Source organism: Anoplophora glabripennis, unplaced genomic scaffold (genome assembly GCF_000390285.2).
Source record: "Anoplophora glabripennis isolate ALB-LARVAE unplaced genomic scaffold, Agla_2.0 scaffold681, whole genome shotgun sequence".
In the NCBI taxonomy this organism is placed as follows: domain Eukaryota; kingdom Metazoa; phylum Arthropoda; class Insecta; order Coleoptera; family Cerambycidae; genus Anoplophora; species Anoplophora glabripennis.
The window spans coordinates 144,450-169,204 of NW_019416759.1; the positions used below are offsets into that span (position 1 = coordinate 144,450).

Here is a 24,755-nt window from a genome sequence, read left to right on the forward strand (position 1 = left end):
GTTTATTTTTTGAATATTCCTAAAATTTTGGTTTATAGTTTATAACGTATAATAAATTCTAACCCTTAAATATAACCTAAGTACAAATTCTTTCGGAAAAGAATGACACGGATGACTAAAAGGTAGTCTTTTAATTAATTCAAGAAATGTGCTACAAATGTTATTTTTTGTGGATAATTGTTCAAAATTATCTTGAAATATCTTTTCAGTGTTACAAATGAGCTCAACAAAGTTATCGTTTGGCATTTGCAATTGTCCAAATAAGGTATCTTCATTTTCATTATTATATAAAATAAAAATAAATCAACGAAGTTATACCCACGCCTATGATGCAATTCTTATTACCCGTTGTCGCTACTCGCCTAAACGAACGGTCGAACGCCAAAGCCGTCTTTTCCGCTGGAAGGCGGGGCATAAACGCTGCGCGGCGAATCGACGCTAACCGATCCCGCCAAAACAGTTGGGAGCTGTATGAGCTGTGGACGATTGATGACGTAGACTAACTGTTCATCAGATATTAGTACTCAGACGTACAATAAATACAACATCAATGCATTAGTCACGTCAATGAAGTCTTTTTCTCCGAAGTCCTAAATAAGAACAGTTCCGATTTTGATTTTTTTTTAATTTTTGTTTTTTTTATATTATTTAAAATCAGAAACCTTTTGAAGAGGGGACATAATTATTTATATTATTTAAACAATGTGTATGATATTTTTATAAAAAAATCAGTTTTACGTGGTTTTTTGTTCGAAAAAATTCTTCCTATATTATATTTAGTTTAAAGAATAGTTGTTAAAACAAAAGGTATTAATCATAATTTAATATTTATATAATAAATATTGTTTTCGATGGATACGATATAATGATGGAACTAAAGCGTCTGAAAGAAATCGTAGATATACAGTGTGTCCACGGATTGAGTGCAAGTGGGGTGTATATGACAAAAATATTTTCGAATTGAAATTTGAGCTTCTGGGCATCGTCTGCTTGACTTTAAACTAGGAAGTTGAAAAAATTTGTCCAATTAATTAATGTACAGGGTGTTTTTACAATGAATTTTCAAAAATGGTCAAGAGTAAAGTACCTTTGTTTTTAAAAATACCAAAAATATTTACTTAAGAAAGTAATTGAGAACTAAAAGTTATAGTCCAGGCGGTATCTGTTTCGGGTTGGGTAAAAAGCATATGATCGGAGATTTTTGCTTTAACGGCTTCTAAACAACATTAGAAATCATAGTTTTTCTATGCAAATAAAAAAAAATGTAGGCTTAATTGTTATTGCAAAAAAGTATAATTAAATAGCAAAAAAATTCAATTTTTTCTTGGATTTCTCGTCGACAACTTAGCAACTATTCATTTTAGACCAAAATGGAAGAGGAAAAAAAGTTTTGTAATTAAATTTTGATCAAGATAGAGTTAGTTGCAATTCGAAAAAATAATTATTGTTATTGCAAAAATCGGAAAAATCATTTAAAAAATTGCAAAAAATGCTAGTTTATTTGTCAATTTTTTTCAGACACTTGAATAATACCTAGGATCTTCATACTTTTCCCAATTAAACTTCTTAGTGCATAGAATCATCACACCAAATTTCACCCAATTCGGTTAGATAATTTTTACATAATAATTGTTTACATTTTTTATTTTTTTTAAATTAAAAAATTTTCAAAATCAAATTTCTAAAAATCTAAAGCCTTTGAATACTTGAAAGTTTCACAACAAAAAGAAGAGCTCTCATGCTTTAAAATTGTTTTTGAAAAATTCAAATCGGACGCTTAGGTGAGCCGTGGTGATTGTTTAAACACTTTCGCAATTTTCACGCTTATAAATAATTGCAATAATTTAATGTTTTTTTCACTAGATTTTGAAGAAGTATTACACCCATTGCCAAGGGCAAATGTGTAGAAATGCTTACAAAACAGTGAAAGCAGACGAGTTCAAAATCGATTTTGAAGAAGAATGTCAGAAGAAAGTGCAATAGAACTCGACAATCAGATTTCAGTCGTTAGAAAATGATATTTTGCAGTTGCAGGAGGAAATCGACGACGAAATAGATTGTGATAATACTGATGAGGCATGTGAAAAATCACCAACTAGTAAAAGAATTGGATTAGATCAAATGTAAATAAAAATTGAAATAAATAGTTTAAAATTTGAAAAATCATGAAAAGTGTGTACTGTTTATTGAAGTATCCAAAAGATTCTTATACTTTTTTTATATAAATAAAAAATAATTTTTAGATAAATATTTTAAGAATAAACGAAAAAATTAAAATTTATTTTTTTTGAAAGATTTTTAGAAATTTATTGTACAACTAAAAATTAATACTAATTTTCAGTTGTTTATTTAAATAATTATTGATTAAACAATTTTATAATATTTAAACAAACTTACTAGTATTACCTGGTGCAACATGCAAAAATTTTGGTCGTGAATATTAACATAGTAAATAAATAAACATAATAAATTAATCATTTTTTAAAGTAACTGTTTATCTGTATGTCAAAAGTCCCATATGATAAATGAATTTTTTAAGTAGCGAGACATCAATTTAAAAAAAAATCATCGAAATTGGTCCATTAGAAGCTGAGATAAGTGAAATTTTTCCGAGCGTCGCAGTTTTGAACTCGAAAATTCAGATCGGAGTAGATGTGTGTTTGCTCCCCCTACCACTGATTTCACGCGGTCTGGAATATCTTTGAGTGACATTTTAAATGGGACGCCCGTGATTGCAAATTTTGAAAATTTATATCTGGAAAGTACTCGGGATGACACACCTATTAGTTCAAAAAACAGCCCTTATACCCTTATAGTTTTGCTGTAAATAAGGGGTATAAATCCGAAAATAATGGGCGGATCATCAGGTTTTTTTTTAAAGTACTCGTCTTTCCGAGTACTTTCAAACCATATTTTAAAATAAAAAAAATGAAAAAATATTAAATTATTGCAATTTTTTATAAGCGTGAAAATTGCGAAAATATTTAAACAATCACCTCGGCTCACCTAAGCGTCCGAATTGAATTTTTCATAATCCATTTTAAAGCTTGAGATTTCCTCTTTTTGCGTTGAAATTTTCAAGTATTCAAAGGCTTTAGATTTTTAGAAATTTGATTTTGAAAATTTTTTAATTTAAAAAAAATAAAAAATTTAAACAATTATTATGTAAAAATTATCTAACCGAATTGGATAAAATTTGGTGTGATGATTCTATGCACTAAGAAGTTTAATTGGGAAAAGTATGAAGATCCTAGGTATTATTCAAGTGTCTGAAAAAAATTGACAAATAAACTAGCATTTTTTGCCATTTTTTAAATGATTTTTCCGATTTTTGCAATAACAATAATTATTTTTTCGAATTGCAACTAACTCTATCTTGATCAATATGTAATTACAAAACTTTTTTCCTCTTCCATTTTTGTCTAAAATGAACAGTTGCTAAGTTGTCGACGAGAAATCCAAGAAAAAAATGAATTTTTTTGCTATTTTTTTATACTTTTTTGCAATAACAATTAAACCCACGTTTTTTTTATTTGCATAGAAAAATTATGATTTCTAATGTTGTTTAGAAGCCGTTAAAGCAAAAATCTCCGATCATATGCGTTTTACCCAAGTATACCCTTTATAAAACAGATACTGCGTGGACTATTATGACAGTTTGTCAATTTTCAATTTGATCGGCCAATTTTGTTTTTTTTTTCATTCACAACCACAAAGTACACATTCCTAATTATTTATTAGAGAGAAAAACGTAACTAATATACCTAATAAGTAAACATAAACAAACAAATAATAAAATGGTTATTCAAATGTGCTGCCATCAACCGTTTCACATCGCTCAGCGCGCTTGTAAATTCTGTGTAGGCATTTTGGATTTCTTGAATGGGGATGGCATTAATTGTTTTATTATTTGTTTCAATTCAAATAAATCGTTAATCAACGGGGACCCATAGATTTTCTGCTTGAGATAGCCCCATAAATAAAAGTCCATTAGAGTTAAATCAGGACCTCTAGGAGGCCAAGGAATTGGGTCATAATGATTCGCGTTGAATGCCCTGGGTGTCCGTCTTGAAAGTAAAGAAAAAAAAACAAAGTTTGCCGAGTAAATTGAAAATTGATAATCAGTCATAACTTTTAGTTCTCAATAACTTTATGAAGTAAATATTTTTGATATGTTTAAAAACAAAGGTACTTTACTCTTGACAATTTTTGAAAATTCATCGTAAAAACACCCTGTGCATTAATTGGACAAATTTTTTCAACTTCTTAGTTTAAGGCCAAGCAGAAATAAGACCCAGATCAAATATCAACTCGAAAAATTTTTTGTCATTTATAAGTAATAAGTACTTTAATTGATTATTTATTTGAAGAACACATGCCTCTAAATACAACTAAAGAGAAATTCTTGGGAAACAGCAAAAATAAAAATAGGTTTATTATTCTCTGCAAAAAACTGGTCGAAATGGAGTCAAGCAGAAAGTGAAGCGGATCGTTTAATTGTACAATCAGCTTTAGATTGTTCCTTTTATGATACAGTTATTGTAGCAGGACATTAATGTGTTAGTGTTATTGATGGCTTTAGCACCTGATATATAAAGCATATACATATAAAGCTATGAGGCTGCGTACATCTTCTGTTGATCCTCCAGTTTTGACCTGATATTTGATAGGCCCATTTATTAAGGGCTCCGTTAATGCTACTTCGTCTGATTCCGTGGATTGGTTCAAGTCCCTTGGCCAGGCCTCCTGGATTCAAAATTCCAATCATCATATTTTGGACTCAGGACTATTTGATGGAATTTGTGTTTCTTCATTTAAATACGCCATGTTATTGTTGAAATTGTATAAATTTAGTAAAAAAAACTACTTAATACGTATTGCAGAAATATGTAAAAAATCTATTGACAATATCAAATATGCACAAAATTGTTTTTATTAAATTATTGCTTTTATACTGTTGACGAATATGTCTTTTATTTATTAGGCCTATAAATCGTTTGCATTTTTAGTCTGTTAGATTGTTAGATATTTATATTTTCTATCTATTTGTGACTTCAAATATACTTGTTGTATACAGGGTGTCCCTAAATTCATGCAACAAAATTTGGTCAGATTCTTAAGACAAATTTAGGGAACCCGTATTTTTTATTTTTGTCAAGTGGCCCCCTCTTTCGGAGTTACAGCCCCCTGAAGTCCGCCCCTCAGAATAATCTTTTTTTAATATCTCAGAACCCTGTTGTACGAGAATCACAAAATTTGGTACACAAGGGTTTTATGACATGTGGAATCTGATGGTGCTACATTTTTTGGCGGGGAACCCCCTTAAGACAATTTTTCATGGCCCCCCTCCTTGTCTTTGGAGCCAATAAAATTTGGTTGCATATTTAAATTTCTTAAAAATTATTAGTCCACTAGAAAACCATAAATTTAGAAACTTTTGCCTCTTTACACTTTTTTCGTAAAACGCAATGTTTTTGAGAAAAATGTTAAAATGTGGTCGAATGCATATCGTGATTCGCCATTTTCCTCAAAAACATTGCGTTTTATGAAACAAATATCAAGACAAAAAAGTTTCTAAATTCAATGACTTTCTAGCTAATAATTTTTAAAAAAATCAAATTTGCAACCAAATTTTTCTGGTTCCGAAGACAAGGGGGCTCACGAAAAAGTGTCTTAAGGGGGTTTCTCGCCAAAAAATGTAGCACTGTGAGCTTCCACATAGAGCCCCTGTGTACCAAATTTAGTAATTCTCGTACATGGTTTTGAGATATAAGACTTCTTAGGGGCAGATTTCAGGGGGCTGTAACTCCGAAAGAGGCGGCCAGTTAACAAAAAGAAAAAATACAGGTCCTCTAAATTTCTCTAAATTTGTCGTAAGAATCTATGACCAAATTTTGTTGCATGAATTTCGACATTGTATAAAGTGGTCAAGTGGTAAGTAAAGTAAATAAAACGAATAGAAAATTTATTAAAATATATTTCAAAATACTGTTAGTATTGTCAAAAATAGAAAGCTGAAGTAAAATTATCTGGAAATTGGCTGAGTTTCTCTAATTAACCATTCCAAAGCCTCTTGCTGACCCTGTTGCTGCAATAATGGCCCAACAACGTCCCTACACTGTTGATGATATTTATTCAAATAATCTATTTCTGCATCAGTTAACATGTCGATAATGATTAATTTTATTATTTTAGGGACTAAAGTAACAGAATCAAATGTTAAATAGCCTTTGTTGTTGAAATTATGTGGTGGGTTAGCATCTACTATTTGTATGATGTCTTCAATACGAATGCCAAATTCTCCATCTTGATAATATCCTGGTTCGTTAGAAATAAACATGCCTGCCTCGAGTCCAGGATCATCCGGAAGGGGCTTCCAGGAGATTCCCATTGGGCCTTCATGAACATTCAAATAGGATCCGATGCCATGACCAGTACCGTGGGCATAATCCAATCCTACTTGCCACAAATACTCTCGTGCAAATGAATCAAGATAGTTACCTTAAAAAAAAAAAATGAATCCGCTATACAGGGTGTCTAATAATTAGTATCCAATAATTTACCACTTGATTCTATTGCCAAAAATAATAATATTTTTCCATATAAACATGGGTCGAGAAATGCTTCCTAAATCCCCTAAATGGGGCCTCATTTTTTTTTAATATTTCCGAAACGGGTTGAAGGAAAATTATGAATTTTGACATGACAAATGCGCATTAAAAGTACCATAAGTTATCATAAAAATTTTTTAAAATTTTAGTCAGGGGTGTCTCAATTGGGAGGATCGTCGGCTAAAATTTGCCCCTATTTTTTTACTTGCCAAAATTCTAAATTCAGATGCCAACATATGACAGACCTTCATTTCCTCTACAAAAAAGGTACTCTTTATTTCTTTGAGGAAATGAAAGTCTATCATCTGTTTGCATTGCATGATTTCGACTTTTAATGGGCATTCAAGGTGTCAAAATTCATAATTTTCCTTGGACCCTTTTCAGAAATATTTAAAAAAAAAATAATTTTTTGAGGCTCCATTTAGGGGAGCGTAGCTCCTTTAGGAAGCATTTCTAGACCCATGTTTATAAGAAAAATATTTTTGACAATAGAATCAAGTGGTAAATTATTGGACACTATAATTATGAGACACCCTGCATACAGGATGTTTATACAATTATATTATACAATTTATATAAACCATTAACACAGTACTTAACATTAATAAGTAAGAATCAAATGAAGTTAAAAGTTTTTTCATTAAATTGATTCTAGGAATACATGTATTTAGAAACTATAACTTCCTCAAAATTGCAGATCCTAAGGCTTCTATGATTTCTTAGGTGTCATGTTCTGAAAAATGGCATTATCAATTTTTTAGCATTTAGCTGTCTGCCAAATTCGCTTGTTTTATATTTTTTTAATTTCCACTTAAATAATATTTCTTACAAAAATAAAACAATATAGAGCATTTTCTGTTAATTTCTGAAATGGTGGCAAACACCCCATTGTGAACAACTTATAATTTCTAATATATGCAGCTTATTTTATAAAAAATATCTTACTTTCATCTTTTTTGTGTTAATAGCTTCTACATCTTATAAATCGGAATACCCCGTTCCTGTATATCCACTAGTGTGATGCAAAATATAGCAGCTCTGTTATTATTCGAGTGATTTAATGTATAATGTTTTTACAACAATTTTTATAAGGAAAGTAAAGTATTCAAATTATTCAATAAAAATTATTGAAAAAAAATGTTTACCAATAAGATTATTAAATAACAAATAAACCACAAATTTGGAGTGTTTGGTTACCCTTTGCCTTTATACCTATTTGCTAACACCGACACTTTGTATCTTTGTATCTTGAATAACAATATAGCTGTTATACTTTGACACATTCATACTTTCTATCCTCCACATCTAAAAATGTTATCAAAGGTACTGTAGCTATTTTAAAATATTGCTTATGGAAAATATGCAACCAACAGTCACCTTTAAATTTTTAATTTCACTTTCCGAACCAAAAAATACAAAATGAAAAAAAAAATCATCCTTTACTATTTAAATAAAAATTAACTATAATTATGAATTAGATTTGCAAAACTGATTAAATCCTATCAAAAAAAAAACTAAGTGTCTCTTGCACATCATGTACAATACACAGCAAAAAAAAATTCTTACCTTTAATTTTACGAGGAAAAACTGAAGTTGCTATTTTGATGTGACCCTTTAAAACCCTAGTATAGCATTCTCTTTCAAATTCTGTAGGAGTTCCAAAATGCAAAGTTCTTGTGACATCAGTTGTTCCATCTTTAAACTGGCCTCCGGAATCACAGAGATACAACGAACTATTTGTTATTTGGACATCAGTGGTTTCATCAGGGGAATAATGAATAATAGCACCATGAGGCCCGACTGAGCTAATAGTGGAAAAACTCTCACCCACAAAATCCTCTTGTAGCTTTCTAAAATCCAACAATTTTTTTGCTCCTGAGATTTCAGTTATTTTTGAACTTGTTACATTTTTTTCAAGCCATGAAAAATAACAGCAGAGTGCTGCAGCATCCTTAATATGTGCATTACGCATTCCATTGATTTCAACAGAATTCTTAATAGCTTTCATTAGTTGTATTGGCGTAATATTGGTCAACAAGAGATTTTTCTTGGGAATTAAACTGATGAGTGCATAATTGGTGGCCTCAGAGAACCATATTGTACCATCTAGATTGTTTACAAGGTTCTTCAATTTCTCTTCTATTTTGTCATACGGTTCTATAGTATATATGTTACCGGCCTCAGAAGTTAGGTGCTGTTTTATTTCTGAGGAGTTTTGTTTGGGGTTCACAAACACAGTAAAACCATTCAAAGAAACAATAACATATGAAAAGAAAACTGGATTGTATTGAATGTCAGAACCTCTTAAATTCAGAAAATAAGCTATCTCATCAAGTGCAGCAAGCAACAAATACTTAGCATCCTTTTCTCTCATTTGACCCTGTAAGGACTCCAGTTTTTCTTTAACAGTTCTTCCACTGTATTTCAAAGGTAGTGGAATGACAGGATTTGTCGGACGCTTTGGTCTTTCTGTCCATAGCAGTTCAATCAAATTAGTCGACACTGGAATTAACTTATGACCTGCTGCTTCTAACTGTGAACTTAAAGGCATGTAGTTGTTAAATGCAAAAACTTTGGGGTCAACTCCCACCCTTGAACCAGAAGGAAGACTTTTAGATAACCATGCTCCTAAACAAAAACTGTTTTATTTAAAACTATCACATTATCAGTGACAGCACATGAAAATTAAACAGATCATATTTTTATAATAAAACTGGGAGCCATATGCTTTTTTAGGGGATAATAATTAATTATAATAGAGGTGGCCGACCCTGCGATCTCGAAAAGAGTTGTAGATAATATGTTTACAAAATATTTTTAATAATCAACTGATAAATACAAACAAGTGTTCTCACTCTTTGCAACATTTTTATTTTTCATAAGTTACAGCATTACGAAATATGAAAAATGGAATGTTAACATTGAATTTTAAATAAATATCACTATGAATAAAAAATTATTTTTTTTAATTCTATCTATTAGTTGATTATGAAAAAAACAATATTTTGTAAATATACATGGAACCCTTTTCGAGATTTAAGGGTCAGCCAACCCTATTTAAGTTTTTTCATTTTGCAAATTTCATTAGAAATATTTTCATCATGTGGGCATAGCAATCATATCATCCACACTGTATCTCTAAATATGTATGTTGTCCATGTTGTGTTATTAAAATATGACCAATTTAATTTTCGTAAGCCATCTCTAGATGTTATATGTCCTGACAAACACCGTAAATACTGATAAAAACAAAAAATAAATATTTTTTATTTTTTTAAAACAATTTTTCACAAACAGAATAACAGTAACTGTATAAAATATTTCAATTAATAATAAAATTAGCTTTCTTTGTTGTTTTGATTACCAGACTTTTATCAATAGGTATTGGATAGGTACCAAATTTTTTATGGTTTTGCATGGCACTAATGTGTTTATTATATATATTTTCAGGATGTTTTAAGATTATTTGAAAAAACTTTACATTTTACGTAAAGTGGCCAAAATAAGGAAAAAGTCCTATGAAGAAATATCCGGATACGCTGCATTTCAAGAAACAGTGTAGAAATAAAAAAAAATTTACATTTTCTAGAATGTCTGAAAATGCTTAACGTAGAGTATTTCTGAGATTGTTAGTGATGGTGACCCCTAGTATCTCTGTCACCTTTGATATATTCGATGTACTAATCTAACAGATTTTTTACTTTAGTTAAATAGTATTTCTTAAGTATTTTAAGAGATATTTCAGAGATAATGATTCTTTTCAACACCTTGTAAAAATCAAACGTTTTAAGTTGATAATCTGTAGAGTATAATAATCAATCATTTAAGAAATAATCGTCACAAGTAAATATTTAATACAATTTCATAATTGGTGAACAGCTTCTTAATCTTAACTATTAACGTAATTATCTAAATTGTTAATCTATTTTTTTCTTGATCATTTAAAAACAATAGCAATCTTTTTAATAAGCCCGCAAAATATTATGTACGTACTTTATTCAACTGGTTTTATAAGATACATTATCTTTATACTAATAAAAAAAAATGGTTATAAAATCTGAGACTAAATTTTGATGGTCGATTTCACAACACGAATTAACAAAAAAATTTCCTGTACATATATATCCTATTTATTATATACACTGCATTCAAAATAAATGAAAATAATTTATTAAATGTTACAAAAAAACTGTTGAGGGAAGCCACATAATACTTAAATTTATTCATATATAATGTGGTTACTTAAATAAGTATTATTTTATAAATTAATATTATTTTAAAAATTAATTTAATGATCTGATACTTTTAGCAAAGATTGCCTAGACATGGTCATTTACATTTAAAATATGCTGTAACAAAACATTTTTAGAAAGCTTTTAGTACCATGCCATAATCGCAGGCCAAATATGAAAAAGTTTTGAAAGAAATTGCAAAAATTGCTATACTGGAGTTACACAGACATATGTAACAAACCTGTGTCATGCATATATATTTGTAGATAATCAAAAATTTAAGACACAAATTTGAACGAATGGTTTTAGTCTTTTTTTTAAATTTAAACAGCATTCTTTCATACTTTAACCTCCTATATCTCAAAAATTAAGCTTTTCCAAACTCATGTTTACAGGAACTTTTTTGTTGATTTTTGACAAAGAATCCTTCGTTAAAGTTTAGCTAAGTAATAAGGAAGTTTTTTAAACTGAATTCATACAAAAATTAATCAGCAAATAATTATTTAAGTAATACATGCTCATAACTAGTAAATCTAAAGGAACAACACTGTTGTTCGCTTTGAAAGAGTATAGCTTCTTAATCTTTGTTATAACTATGTGTAAATATTTTTCAATGTTATAGATGTTTATCTAAACCTAATATATTTTATTATCATTTGAAAAACAATAGCAAGTTTTTAATGAGCCTGCAAATTATTACATACTTTATATTCTCATTATCGTTTTTACATACAAAATATTTTATCAATTTTCAATACTAGTTAATGAAAAATTGAAACATTGAAACATCTAATGTATTAAATACAATATAAAATATGAAATCAATCACTAATTCGGGATTATAGTTTTCTTTTATCAACAATATATTTCTCAGGCTGAATAGATTAAGATAACTGATCTTGTTTACCATAAAAGTAATAAAATGTAATACCCTAATACCCTGCTACATAACTACACGGTATTTATGGGGACAAATTGAAAAAATATAAAAATGTGTAGTAAAGATTTAGATATTGAACATGCCATTTTTTCTCATTCACAACATGAACTTGAACACAAGTCTTAAATATTGTAATGACCATTCAATATTAATATAAATTAAAAAAAAAACAAAATAACAAGACATCAACTTCAACTACTTATGTGTGTAAAGTTAAAAGTTCTTGAAATTATGCTTTCATTCTAGAACTTTTTTAAGGGTTTTTGAAAAAAAAACGAAGCAAAACTCGAAAGGAAATATCTTTTTATAAATATATAGAAATATAGCAATAGTGTTTGTGTAGTATTTTCAATCCCTATAGTTATTAATGTCGCAAAAGATTTACTCCTTAAATTGTGATGTGATGTGTATTACCAGAAATGTTTCTAACTTTATACACACACTTCAATCAGATTCCATAAACTTTCATCTACTCAAATATAGGTTTTATCAGTAAAAAAAAACAAATATGACAATACCTTCAGTTGGAGTACTTGCCAAGCCTTCCTTCATAAGAGTCCAATTTGAATCCAACTGTTGAGATGCTTGTAAGAAGTATCTACCATCTGTCCATAAACAGGCTTCATTATGTGTTATTATTGCAGTTCCAGCAGATCCAGTGAAACCAGAAATGTACGCTCGATACTGATCACAATCTGCTAGGTATTCACTGGTGTGTGCATCATTAGAGGGAACAATGTACGCATGGATGGGTTCTGATACATATTTAGTATTTTGCATTAAAGCTCGCAGTTGGGTCAATAATTTTGTAGTAGATTTAGGCGGCATCCTTGTATCTTTGACAGTATATTCACATACAGCTAGAATATATTTTTATAATAATTAACTTTTTAATGATTAAAAAATTACTATAAATAATTACTGCGATATTATGGTAAACAGACAGTTAAATGCACATTTCACAGCACTTCATGCTCATTTCTATGTCAAATCTCATATAAAATGAGAATGATAAAGGGATTTGAAGTTGATAATTTAACTTGATGACATTTGAACAATCAAGATAAACATAACCCAAAATAAATCAGTAATGTAAACGTCATCACTAGGTGATCAAGGCAGCCAACAAAATTTATTACTAATGCGCAGATTACTTGAAGCTATCTAGTAATTGTTAGTAAGGTTGGTGTGGTCAAATTGATTATTTGTAAATCGTCTTATTTAGCAAAAAGAAAATATTTATAGTTTGCTGAATAATAGTGTGTAGTGTTACAAAGTGAAAGACAATTTAAATTGTGGTGAAATTAAAACAATAGCTATGTGCTCAACACTGATATTGTTTCTATTAAACAGTATTGAGTTCCATATACGTACTGAACAAACATCAAAAATGTGTAATAAAAGAACTATGTTTTTAATGTTGTGTCAGTGACATAACACCTAGTGATAAATAAGCAATAATAAATGGCAACTTCATTAAAAAGAAATCGCTCGAGGCGGAGAATTGCCGCTGTTACGTTTTTATCTAACATTTCTCTTGATGGTAGCTACAGGGACACTAGGTTATCCTTACTTCCTCGTAATGGAGCTATTACGAAGACCCCTTTTCTATGTACTGAAGAAATCCTTGCCGAAGAGTCAGACGGACTTGATGATTGTTTCAGTGACGCAGAACAAAATTTTTCGAAAGAGAAACCAATTTTAAATCCAAAAAAACGTGTACAAAAATATAAAACCATTAACCACAGTGATGTGAATTCTTTAAGTTCAGACTCTGAGGGTGTCATTACACCTATTAAGGCTTCTATTGAAGAATATGCTGCCAAAAATAAAGCGATTAGAGAACGGTAAATCTAATGGAAAATAATATTCTAACTATCTTCACTGTTATTAAATAACAGTAGTTAATGTCACACAAACATTATAATGCCTAATGTTAAAGCGTCTCTCTATTTTTAATGAGTCCAATATGAAAAATATCGAAAAATATGTTTTTTAAAAACAAAAAAAATACCTTTAATTTATTTATATTTTGCTTAGTTCTGTTTAATTTGATCTGTACTATGCAAAGAAAACTAATACAAAAGTAGCATTGTGTAAGTGTAAACACAAAACAGCTTTATGTAAAAATTGTTGACAAAGTCACTTAAAGGTCATTATTTCAGTTGTTATAATTAAATAAGTACAGAGTAAACACAGGTATTAAGAAGGATTTCATAAATGAAATTCATGTTTAAATCTGCATTAAATATATGTTACATATACTTACATACTAAAATAATCGTAAATTATTATTAAATTTAGTAGAAGTATGAACAATATTAATCATTTAACATTTTTTATGTAGTAATAACTGACTAATCAATACTTTAGTAGAATTCTGAATTGTGCATATGAGTCTACAGGGTGGTCCGAATTTTATGCAGGAAACTTCGAGGGCAGATAGATCTCTTTAAAATAATAGACGTTTGCCTTATAAACATAGGTCTGGAACGGCCTCGTTTTAGAGATACAGGGTGTTGAAGTTGTTAAAAAAGAATTATTTTTTGTTTATATCTCCGGAATCCATCGACCGATTTCAATCAAATTTAGTACAGATAATGTATGATAGTAGGCCTTGTATTCCCTAAAATACGAGCTCTAAAGGTTCAACCAGTGGTGTACAACTAGACAGGGTCACCCCCTTTTTTATAAAAAAAAACCTACGCCACTGTATTTCTTACAAGCTATTGTAACGAATTTATATTCTAATGCACATAATACGTAAAAAAGGTAACTTGAATTTTTTCCCTAAAGTTCGCCGTTCTCAAGTTATTCATACCAATACAATCCCCTTGTGGCAGACACTTCTAACCATAATATTACAAGAATATTTATGTTTATGCTTAAAAGTATAAGTGCAATTTGTAAGCACATCAATAAAATTCTTTACACTCGTCGCTTTCATCATTTTGGATTAAAATAATATTTGGAAAATCACGACAAAGTAATGAAAGGCACAAAAATGAAATTTTGAAAGCATTTAACGACGATCTTCGGCTAAGTAGGTACACGAAGAATGTCTCGGCAACTTGGGGTGAGTAAATCGAAAATTTGAAAAGTTCTACGTAAGGATGACAGAAATCCGTACCATTTACAACCTGTGTAAAATTTACTTTCGGGAGATGCAGAGAGACGCCTGAATTTTTATCAGTGGTTGTTTGAATTCTTACTAGAAATACTTTGGACCGATGAGGCTACGTTCACAAGGTGAGGGGTAGTGAATTTTCACAATCTGGATATTTGGTCACAAGAAAATCCTCATGAAATTCAATGTCATTTCTAAACTTTCTAGAAAACCATCTATTTGAATTATTAGAGGATGTTCCATTAAATATATGACAAAATAGCTGGATACAAATGGATGGTGCTCCTGCGCATTTTAGGAGAATAATACAAGAATGGCTTAATGAAAATTATATGAGATGATGGATAGGTAGAAAACCAAATGCCAATGTCAACCATAATGGTGCAGAGGGTCCAGTGTCTTGGCCAGCCAGATCGCCAGATCTAAACTACCTGGACCTCTATGTTTGGGGTGACCTACCTGAAAAGTTTACTCTACTCCAATAGATACTAGACCACAACTACTGCAGCGAATAGAAAACCACCATATGATATTAGCTTGAATTAGTTCCATTAATAGAAGATATCAGAAATGTATCGATATGGGTGGTTCGCATTTTAAACAATTGCTGCAAATACGTAACGTTAATTTTGTTTCTTGTTTAGTTGTTGTTGCTTGGTAAATGTATTTTTATTATTATTTTGATTTAAATTGTTCTTATTTGTAAAGATAATACCTCCAGGGAAAACTAAAACACCAGGAACACTACGTCACAAGTGATGTGGAAAGAATTTTGTTGATGTGCTTATAAATTGCACTTACTTTTAAGCATAAACATAAATATTTTTGTAATATTAATTATCTGAAGTCTGCCACAAGGGGATTGTATTTGTATCAATAACTTGAAAATGGTGAACCTTAGGGAAAAAATTCAAGTCACCTTTTTTATGTATTTAGTGCATTAGAATATAAATCCGTCACAATAACTCGTAAAAAATACAGTGGCGTAGGTTTTTTTTTATAAAAAGGGGGGTGACCCCTGCTCAGTTGTACACCACTGGCTAAATCTTTAGAGCTCATATTTTAGGTAATACAAGGCCTACTATCGTACATTATTTGTACCAAATTTTAATGAGATCGGTTAATAGATTCCTGAGATATAAACAAAAAATAATATTTTTTTAACAACTTCAACACCCTGTATCTCTAAAACGAGGCCGTTCCAGACCTATGTTTATAAGGCAAACTCCTATTATTTTAAAGAGATCTATCTGTCCTCGAAATTTCCTGCATAAAATTCGGACCACCCTGTATAAAGATTTTAGTCAATACCTACTTAACTTCAATATCTTGTAGTTAATTTTTAATGTTAATATAAGTATTCCAGTATAGGTGTCCCTTAATGATATGTGAATATTTAAGGGTGTGATTCTACATGGAAAATTAATGATAATTTGCTTTATAAACAGAACTATGCTCCAAAAATATTCCGTTGCGAAAATATGTGGTTTTAAAATTTTAGGAAAAAGAAGGAAATTAATTAATATTTCCGAAACCGCTTGAGATATTTCAGTGATAGTTAATAAAAGCGCATGTTTTTCATTACAAATATAATTTTTAGCTCTAAAAGTGGCCTGTGTACAAGCACTGACTGATATTTTTAAGAAAAAAATGGTACGCCAATGGTTTTTTTCCCAAATAAAATTATTTTTGAAATCCCCGTTCAATTCGAAAGATAAGAACTCTTTTGAGTTTTTGTCCTGTGATGCGCCGGTTTTGAGTAAATTATTTCTAATTTAATAGCAAAAATTAAATACATTACTGGCGTGTAATGAACAACAACAATTAACAACATACAACATTAACATAACATTACAACTATTGTTACAAAAATTGTTGAAAATGGCCTCCTTCACTTAATATGCATGCTTCCACCCTCCTTGTCATGGATTTGCGCACTCGTTGAAATATTCCCGGAGTATTTTTTATTCTATCACTTGCTGCAATTATTCTTTCTCTTAATTTATCTATAGTATTAATGGGACTTGTGTACACTAGCATTTTAAGATGGCCCCATGAAAAGAAATCTAAGCTATTGATTACATTAATTAATTACAGACAATGCAACGAGTTTTATTTTTCTTCGCAACAGAACATTTTTGGACCATAGTTTATAAAGCAAACTATCATTAACTTTCCATTTAGAATCACACTCTTAAATATTCGCATATCATTAAGGAACACCATGTAGGTATATATATTTTCATAATTATATAATTTAGTACTTACCTATTGAAACCAAACTTATAATTAAACTTGTATGAAACATTTTCCGTAATTAATAATTAGTATAAAGGAACATTGATATAATAGAATTGAATAGATCAATGTTTTTAGTGTTAATTTAATATAAGCTTAGTTCCCATGATACAATTATTTTTGTTCTCACAATTTCAGCACCGTTATTTCTGTAACTGAATTTCAACAATTTTTATGCAAATTGCATAATAAATATAAAAATTGCTGAAATTTAGTTGCAGCATAAAGTTGCTACAATTAATGACATAATCAATTTACTTATAATTTACGAATGTTTAAAAGATCTAGATACCAAGTAACTAAATATGTGAGCACCTTGAACTTGGCCACACATGTTTATTATACCTAATTGGAAGATTTTATGAAGCCATTAAATAAAACCAGTTTTTATCAAAAACATTCATATAATTCCAGCTTTTAAAATAATTACAGATCTTCAGCATCTGGAAGTGAAGCTGAAAAGAATATTACTTCTAAACTCAGGAAAAAGCTGCCATATCAAACTTCAGTTTGTAGTGAAACAGACAGACATACATATGGGAGCAGTTCTGAAAGTTTAGAACCTATCGCTAAAGGAATTAAGCCAAGCACTTCACCGGCGGTTATACCAGAGAATGTCAAAAAACAAATTACAATTTTTAAACCAACTAAAGATCATAAATTCAATAATGAGCGAATTGTATTGGTTACTACAAGACATTTACCGTTTATGGTGTGTTCAGTTATTCCTTATAAAAAGAATAGCAGGTAATCATGAAGTATATAATATATGTTGAAAGTCATAATTATCATGTTTTAAATGTTTTCAGATCTGATTCTAAACGAGATGCTCATAGAAAACGGACTACTTCAGGGACAAGACCGTTATCTTCTAGTGCAGATGGGTTAGATCCTTTTGACTCCCTTGGTATAGAAAGAGGTCAAGACGGTCAGGTAAAATTAGAATTTTAATTTTTATATTAGGTGTCCCCCTGGACAGGTGTTAAAAACTTTTTATAGAACTCGTCAAACTAAGTTTCTATCAATATACAGGGTACTCAGATTTGATCTAGCACACTCTTATCAAATTTTAATGTATTGTACGATGATTATTTTTCAAATATATATTTTGATGCATATTTACAACCGGTGCCACAGTGATGAATTATTTTTGGTAAGAACACATTATTTTTAAAGCTGAAAATAATAACAATGTAATGATAAAATATCTTTAAGAGATAACTTGCATAATGGTGAGTGAATTTTTTGGCCTTACCGTTTTTATTCCAATGCATTTTTAGATTTTAGATTTTAGAGTCGAAAAATATGGTATTTTTTAAGCAGAAGGGTTATCTTATTATTATTAATATCGCTAGTGATGTGAATTTCATCCAATTTTCTCCTGAGAACAATTGCTCCTAACTTAGCTATTTTGATAATGAAACATGTCATATAGAAAACTTCCATGACAAAAAGATTTTGAACGAATTTTGCAATGTAAATATATTGCAAAATAAACAAATTATTTTCAATGTTATGGCATCTTTATTGATGTTACTTGATTATAATATTCATTATTATCGATATCATCATAATTAATTGTCGTTGTTACTGTAATCACTACGATCTTCATCATTATCTTTGTCATTATCGCTATCCAACAATTATGAGATAGATTAAGTATTATGCTGTCAAGTTTTAATACAAAAATCAAATATGATTCATATTTTTTTAATTTTTGATCCATTCAATTGTTCAAGAATTATTATACCTATTTGTAGCAAATTTTTACATTACAATAAATCCGCCAACTTGATGTAATTTGACACTATCATCTTGTACAGGGTGTCCCTGAAAAGGATGGACAACGCTTGACTGCAGGTTCCTTGGATGAAAATAGGACTATTTAGCCTAACTTACCTATATACAAAAGTGCACGCCTACTGAGATATAGCCTTCTAAATATAGAACAGATAACCTAGTTTTTTCCAAATAATTTTAAAACTGTTTTTCTTAGAAACTTCAAATTTGATACACTTATGTTTTTATATAAGGGCAATGTAAATACAGAATTTGGTGAGAATACATATACAGGATGTTCTCTTTCTAGTACCCGTGCGCTATGGACTATCCCATAACTTTTTTGTGTGTCCGCCAATGACAGAATTTTTATTTTAAAAAATAAGCACTATTTCAGAAGATTTTTTGCCTCACAAAATTTTGATATAGTTTATGGATTTCGAGTAAAATTTACATTTTTTTCACATGAAATAATATAAAATAAGTTAATTAGAACAGTCTAGTATGAGTTGCCATATAACAAAGAAACAAATTCATAACAATAATTAAAAGGTTCAGTTCAGGTGTCATTTAATTTTAGCTTACTTTGTTTTTTATTGCAATTTATACTTTTGCTGAACAAACTGTTATGTTATTAGTTTTTGATTATTGTGAAGGAAATTGTTGATTACTGTTGCATATTCTGAAAGATTTCCTAATCGAAGAATTCCAAATCACAAAACAATTGCTAATGCGGAGAGACGTTTTTTACCTGTAACATTGAGGAACAAATTTTTAAAAAGCATCGAAAAAATTGCGCTAAGTAAATACAAGGCCTTTAGCGGCAGAGGTTGGCTTTCAAAAAGTTCTGTTAATAGAGTATTAAAAGACCAGTACTATCCTAACAGGTAAATAGGTAGAGGAAATAATGCCTTTTTAAAATAGCCACCTCGATCCCCGGACCTAAACCCATGTAATTATTTCCTTTGAGAAGCATCGAGGACGACAGTTTATAACTTTTTAGTAAATACAGAAAATGAATTATGGAAAAAATACAAAATGAAATTAATGTTATGAGAGGTAATGCACAATTATTGGATAAACTTCATTTTAATTTTCTAAGAACTAATGGTTGCGTTTAAGAACAAGAAAGTCACTGAGCATTTACTGTAATATTATTTTAATGTGATTACATACAGGGTGGTCCAAATTTTATGCAGGAAACTTCGAGGACAGATAGATCTGTTTAAAATAATAGGAGTTTGCCTTATAAACATAGGTCTGGAACGGCCTCGTTTTAAAGATACAGGGTGTTAAAATTGTTAAAAAGAAATTATTTTTTGTTTATATCTCAGGAATCTATTAACCGATCTCAATAAAATTTGGTACAAATAATGTACGATAGTAGGCCTTGCATTCCCTAAAATATGAGCTCTAAAGGTTTAACCAGTGGTGTACAACTGGACAGGGTTCACCCCCTTTTTATAAAAAAAACCTACGCCACTGTATTTTTTACAAGTTGTAACGGATAAATACGTAAAAAAGGTAACTTTAATTTTTTCCCTAAGGTTCACCATTTTCAAGTTATTCATACAAATACAATCCCCTTGTGACAGACACTTCAAATCATAATATTACAAAAATATTTATGTTTATGCTTAAAAGTAAGTGCAATTTGTAAGCACAACAAAATTCTTTCCACATCACTTGTGAGGTAGTGTTCCTAATGTGTTTTAGTTTTCCCTGGAGGCATTATCTTTACAAATAAGAACAATTTAAATCAAAATAATAATAAAAATACACTGTTACCAAGCAACAACAACTAAACAAGAAACAAAATTAACGTTACGTATGTACAGCAATTGTTTAAAATGTGAACCACCCACATCGATACATTTCTGACATCTTCTATTATTGGAACTAATTGAAACTAATATCAATATCATGTGGTGGTTTTCTTTTAATTCATTACACCTGTCTTCTATTTGCTGCAGCAATTGTGGTCTAGTATCTATTGGAGTAGAGTAAACTTTTCAGGTAGGTCACCCCAAACATAGAAATCCAAGGAGTTTAGATCTGGCGTTCTGGCTGGCCAAGACACTGGACCCTCTGCACAATTATGGTTGACATTGGCATTTGGTCTTCTACCTATCCATCATTTCATATAATTTTCATTAAGCCATTCTTGTATTATTCTCCTAAAATGCGCAGGAGCACCATCCATTTGTATCCAGCTATTTTGTCGTATATTTAATGGAACATCCTCTAATGATTCAAATAGATGGTTTTTTATAAAGTTTAGAAATGACTCCGAATTTCATGACCTTGTGACCAAATATCCAGATTGTGAAAATTCACTACCCCTCACCTTGTGAACGTAGCCTCATCGGTCCAAAGTATTTCTAGTAAGAATTCAAACAACCATTGATAAAAATTCAGGCGTCTCTCTGCATCTCCCGGAAGTAAATTTTGCACAGGTTGTAAATGGTACGGATTTCTGCCATCCTTACGTAGAACTTTTCAAATTTTCGATTTACTCACCCCTGAGTTGCCGAGACGTTCTTCGTGTACTTAGCCGAGGATCGTCGTCAAATGCTTTTAAAATTTCATTTCTGTGCCTTTCATTCCTTTGTGTGATTTTCCAAATATTATTTTAATCCAAAAAGATGAAAGCAATGAGTGTAAAGAATTTTGTAGATGTGCTTACATATTGCACTTACTTTTAAGCATAAACATAAATATTCTTGTAATATTATGGTTAGAAGTGTCTCCCACAAGGGGAGGTATGAATAACTTGAGAACGGTGAACTGTAGGGAAAAAATTCAAGTTACCTTTTTACGTATTTTGTGCGTTAGAATATGAATTCGTTACAATAGCTTGTAAAAAATACAGTGGTGTAGGTTTTTTTATAAAAATATTTTAGGGAATACAAGGCCTACTATCATACATTATCTGTACTACATTTTATTGAAATCGGTCTATGGATTCCGGAGATATAAACAAAAAATAATTTTTTTTAACAACTTTAACACCCTGTATCTCTAAAACGAAACCGTTACAGACTTACGTTTATAAGGCAAACACCTACTATTTTAAAAATATCTATCTGCCCTCAAAGTTTCCTGCATAAAATTCGGACCACCCTGTATATCAATTTAGGTTTATTTAAAATGTTAATGTTGACTTTCTCATTATTAGTTGATATTGTTTATTTAAAATATTAGTGTTGACTATTTTATTGATTGATAATACTAACACTAAAAATGTGTAGTTATTTTTTTGAATGTGTCGTTTTTTCATTATTATTCCCTGCTTTGAGGCTGTAGTTATAAATTATTTTTTACAAATCGGAATTTTTTACTATATTTAATGTATAATAAATTCCAATTTTACTCTCAGTAGGCGTGCACTTTTGTATATAGGTAAAACAGGCTAAATAATCTTATGTTCATCCAAGGAATCTGTGGTCAAGTGTTGTCCATCCTCTTCAGGGACACCCTGTAGAATAAAAATAAATATGAAAATAATGATAACAATAATATGAAACCTTAATAGACATATGTATAGATGAGAAATTGCCGGGAAGATATTTTTTTGGAAATATTCCCAAAATATATTTCGGGAATGTTGCCAAATGTTTCATGTGAATAATTCCAAGGAATATTTCCTTGGAAATTTTCCATGGAAATATTTCCAACAAAAGTTGACAAGAAATATTTCCCACCACTTGCAGACTGTTTTTTGTGTTTTGCATGCTTATTGTTAGGTTGTGGCAACATTAATGATTATAATTAATTATATTATAGACTTATTTTTTGGCATTGCAAGTAGTACTTGATATCTGGAAAAAACATTGACACCGTTGTTAATTTCTTGATATTTCTTTTATTTTATGCTGCTATTTTTCGTACATCACGTTCTGTAACCTGTTCTTTAAATATTTAAAATAACCAACTGTCAAAATTATAGAATATAACTAAAGTTAGTATTGTGAATAATTATTAAAAATCACTAAAATTGGATATAATTTAGAACCATTTCTATTATTTCAAATTTCTTGGTCAATTTTGTTGGAGCTAGGGAATTTACCAAATTATATATGTATAATTTCAATATAACTATCAATTTTACAAATATAATAAGTAATGGCAATTTATAACAAATTTTACTTTTATGAAAGTAAATTATTTTTGCAGGAGGACTCTTATGGATATTTACTTATTCCATCGAAGGCAATTAAAGAAGTTGGGAAGAGAAACACAATAGATGACCCCACAGATCATTCACATGACGGACCAAAGAGAAATCGTCATGTTGTTGCCAGGTACTTTCTTTGTACAACTCAAATATGATGGTCTTTATAAATTGTAAAACCAAAGAATATAAGAGATTTAATGTTTTTATTTACAATTTATAAAGCTCCATTATATTAAGTGTTCTAGTTTGGCTTCAACAACTAAGCTTCTTTATCTCTTTTTTATGTGTTACTTTATTTAATTTGCAGGACAAAAGTGTTAACTTGGCAACCAGAATACAAATGGTAATATAAGTAGAACAATAGAGCTACAGTAAACGCAATGTATGCTTCAGTAATAATGTAATTTATATTTGTATGGTAGTAATCTGGATACACACATAAAGCATTATAGCATTAAAGCATTAACAGTTCTAGAAGCCTATGGCTGCATATATAAAAAAAAATCAAAAACAAACTATCTTTCAGCTAGCGGCTAGTTTCTATCATTTTTAAAGATTGTTTTGTGCAAATCGTATGTGATTGCTGAAGTCAACAGAATTTTAAACTTGCATACATATCTTGCGATATAAAAGTTTTTGTTTCAGATACTAATATACATTGTTACATTCTTTAGTTAGTATAGAGACAGAATTAGTGTTTCTAAAGGTACCCCGGTTTTAATCTGTCAGACTTTGAGAGCGGATAGAATAATAAAAAGTAATGACATAATTCAATATAATGCGCACCAAATTTAGTTCTAATGTCTCTACTTTTTCAGAGGAGTAAATAATAGTTTTTGGGGACATTTAACAACCTGTATCTCGGAAACGATTGAGATTTCAAAACAAATTATAAATCAAATTACTAATATTTTTACTAGTTCTATCCACTCCTGAAATCTGATAGATTAACACTGAGATACAGTGTATATATAGGATGATTCATTTTTTTTGGCACTAGGAATAGGTAGACTATCAAAAAATAATTATAGTTTGTTATACTCTATTTAAAAAATTGTTATTTTTTTAGATACAGGGCATTAAAGTTTTATTATAAAAATATTTCTTTTATATTTTCTATTCTGAACAATTTGCAGAATGTTTTCAAAGATTATTTGTAAAATGCAGTTTTTGACAAATTACCTCAATAACAAAGATATAAGACCAATTTAGTAAAGTTCACTTCTCTTATACAGGGTGTCTCATAATTAGCTGCCAACCCTGAACAGGCCGATTCTATGATCAAAACTAAGTAAAAAAGTTCATATGAACATGGGTCCGGAAATGTTTCCTAAGGGCACATAGTCCAAGCATTATAGAGAAATGCTTACAGAAATTATTACCTGGACAAAAAAAATATGACCGTATAGTAAATTAAATTATAAATTGATTTTCTTATTCTTTAAACTCGATCCAAAATGGCGAACATGGTTAAAAAAAATCGCAAAGTTGCAAAAAACGGTTTTTCTAAGATAACTAAAATAATATAGCAGCGATTGAAAATTTGTGAGAAAGTTGTAGATTTTAAAAAGATCTATCGACTGATTTTTTG

At 29.9% G+C, this 24,755-nt stretch overlaps 2 protein-coding genes across 5 annotated transcripts in view; one reads left to right on the top strand and one right to left on the bottom strand.

Moving 5' to 3' along the window:
• Positions 1–5,961: 5,961 nt before the first annotated feature.
• Positions 5,962–12,855, bottom strand: LOC108912874 (xaa-Pro aminopeptidase 1). 3 transcript variants are annotated; one of them, XM_018718288.1, is made up of 4 exons: positions 12,706–12,855; positions 12,302–12,643; positions 8,178–9,239; positions 5,962–6,501 (listed from the first exon to the last, which is right to left on the bottom strand). In XM_018718288.1, the coding sequence occupies exons 2-4, from the start codon at positions 12,609–12,611 to the stop codon at positions 6,026–6,028; spliced, it is 1,848 nt and encodes a 615-aa protein (XP_018573804.1). In that variant the 5' UTR covers positions 12,612–12,643; positions 12,706–12,855; the 3' UTR covers positions 5,962–6,025. The 3 variants fall into 3 exon arrangements, with proteins under 3 accessions (XP_018573804.1, XP_018573806.1, XP_018573805.1); XM_018718290.1 differs by having other exon boundaries at positions 12,693–12,855; XM_018718289.1 differs by having other exon boundaries at positions 12,302–12,855.
• A 132-nt stretch (positions 12,856–12,987) lies between these two features.
• The window catches only part of LOC108912871 (CDK5 and ABL1 enzyme substrate 2), a 25,785-nt gene continuing 14,017 nt past the window's right edge, over positions 12,988–24,755 (top strand). Inside the window, exons 1-5 of one of the 2 annotated variants that reach the window (XM_018718284.2) lie at positions 12,988–13,630; positions 17,641–17,955; positions 18,018–18,141; positions 23,164–23,291; positions 23,472–23,507. In XM_018718284.2, coding sequence (XP_018573800.1) covers positions 13,248–13,630; positions 17,641–17,955; positions 18,018–18,141; positions 23,164–23,291; positions 23,472–23,507 — 986 coding nt within the window. In that variant the 5' untranslated portion in view covers positions 12,988–13,247. The remainder of the gene's footprint in view (positions 13,631–17,640; positions 17,956–18,017; positions 18,142–23,163; positions 23,292–23,471; positions 23,508–24,755) is intronic. The other variant, XM_018718285.2, reaches the window with a different exon arrangement.

Bases quoted from the DNA above. Each gene is read 5' to 3' on its own strand.
- LOC108912874 (XM_018718288.1), bottom strand. From the start codon at position 12,611: ATGCCGCCTAAATCTACTACAAAATTATTGACCCAACTGCGAGCTTTA. The intron at 9,240-12,301 runs GTATTGTCATAT...GTTTTTGTTTAG, and splicing joins GGCAAGTACTCCAACTGAAG to GAGCATGGTTATCTAAAAGT. The intron at 6,502-8,177 runs GTAAGAATTTTT...TTTTTTTTTAAG, and splicing joins TTTTCCTCGTAAAATTAAAG to GTAACTATCTTGATTCATTT.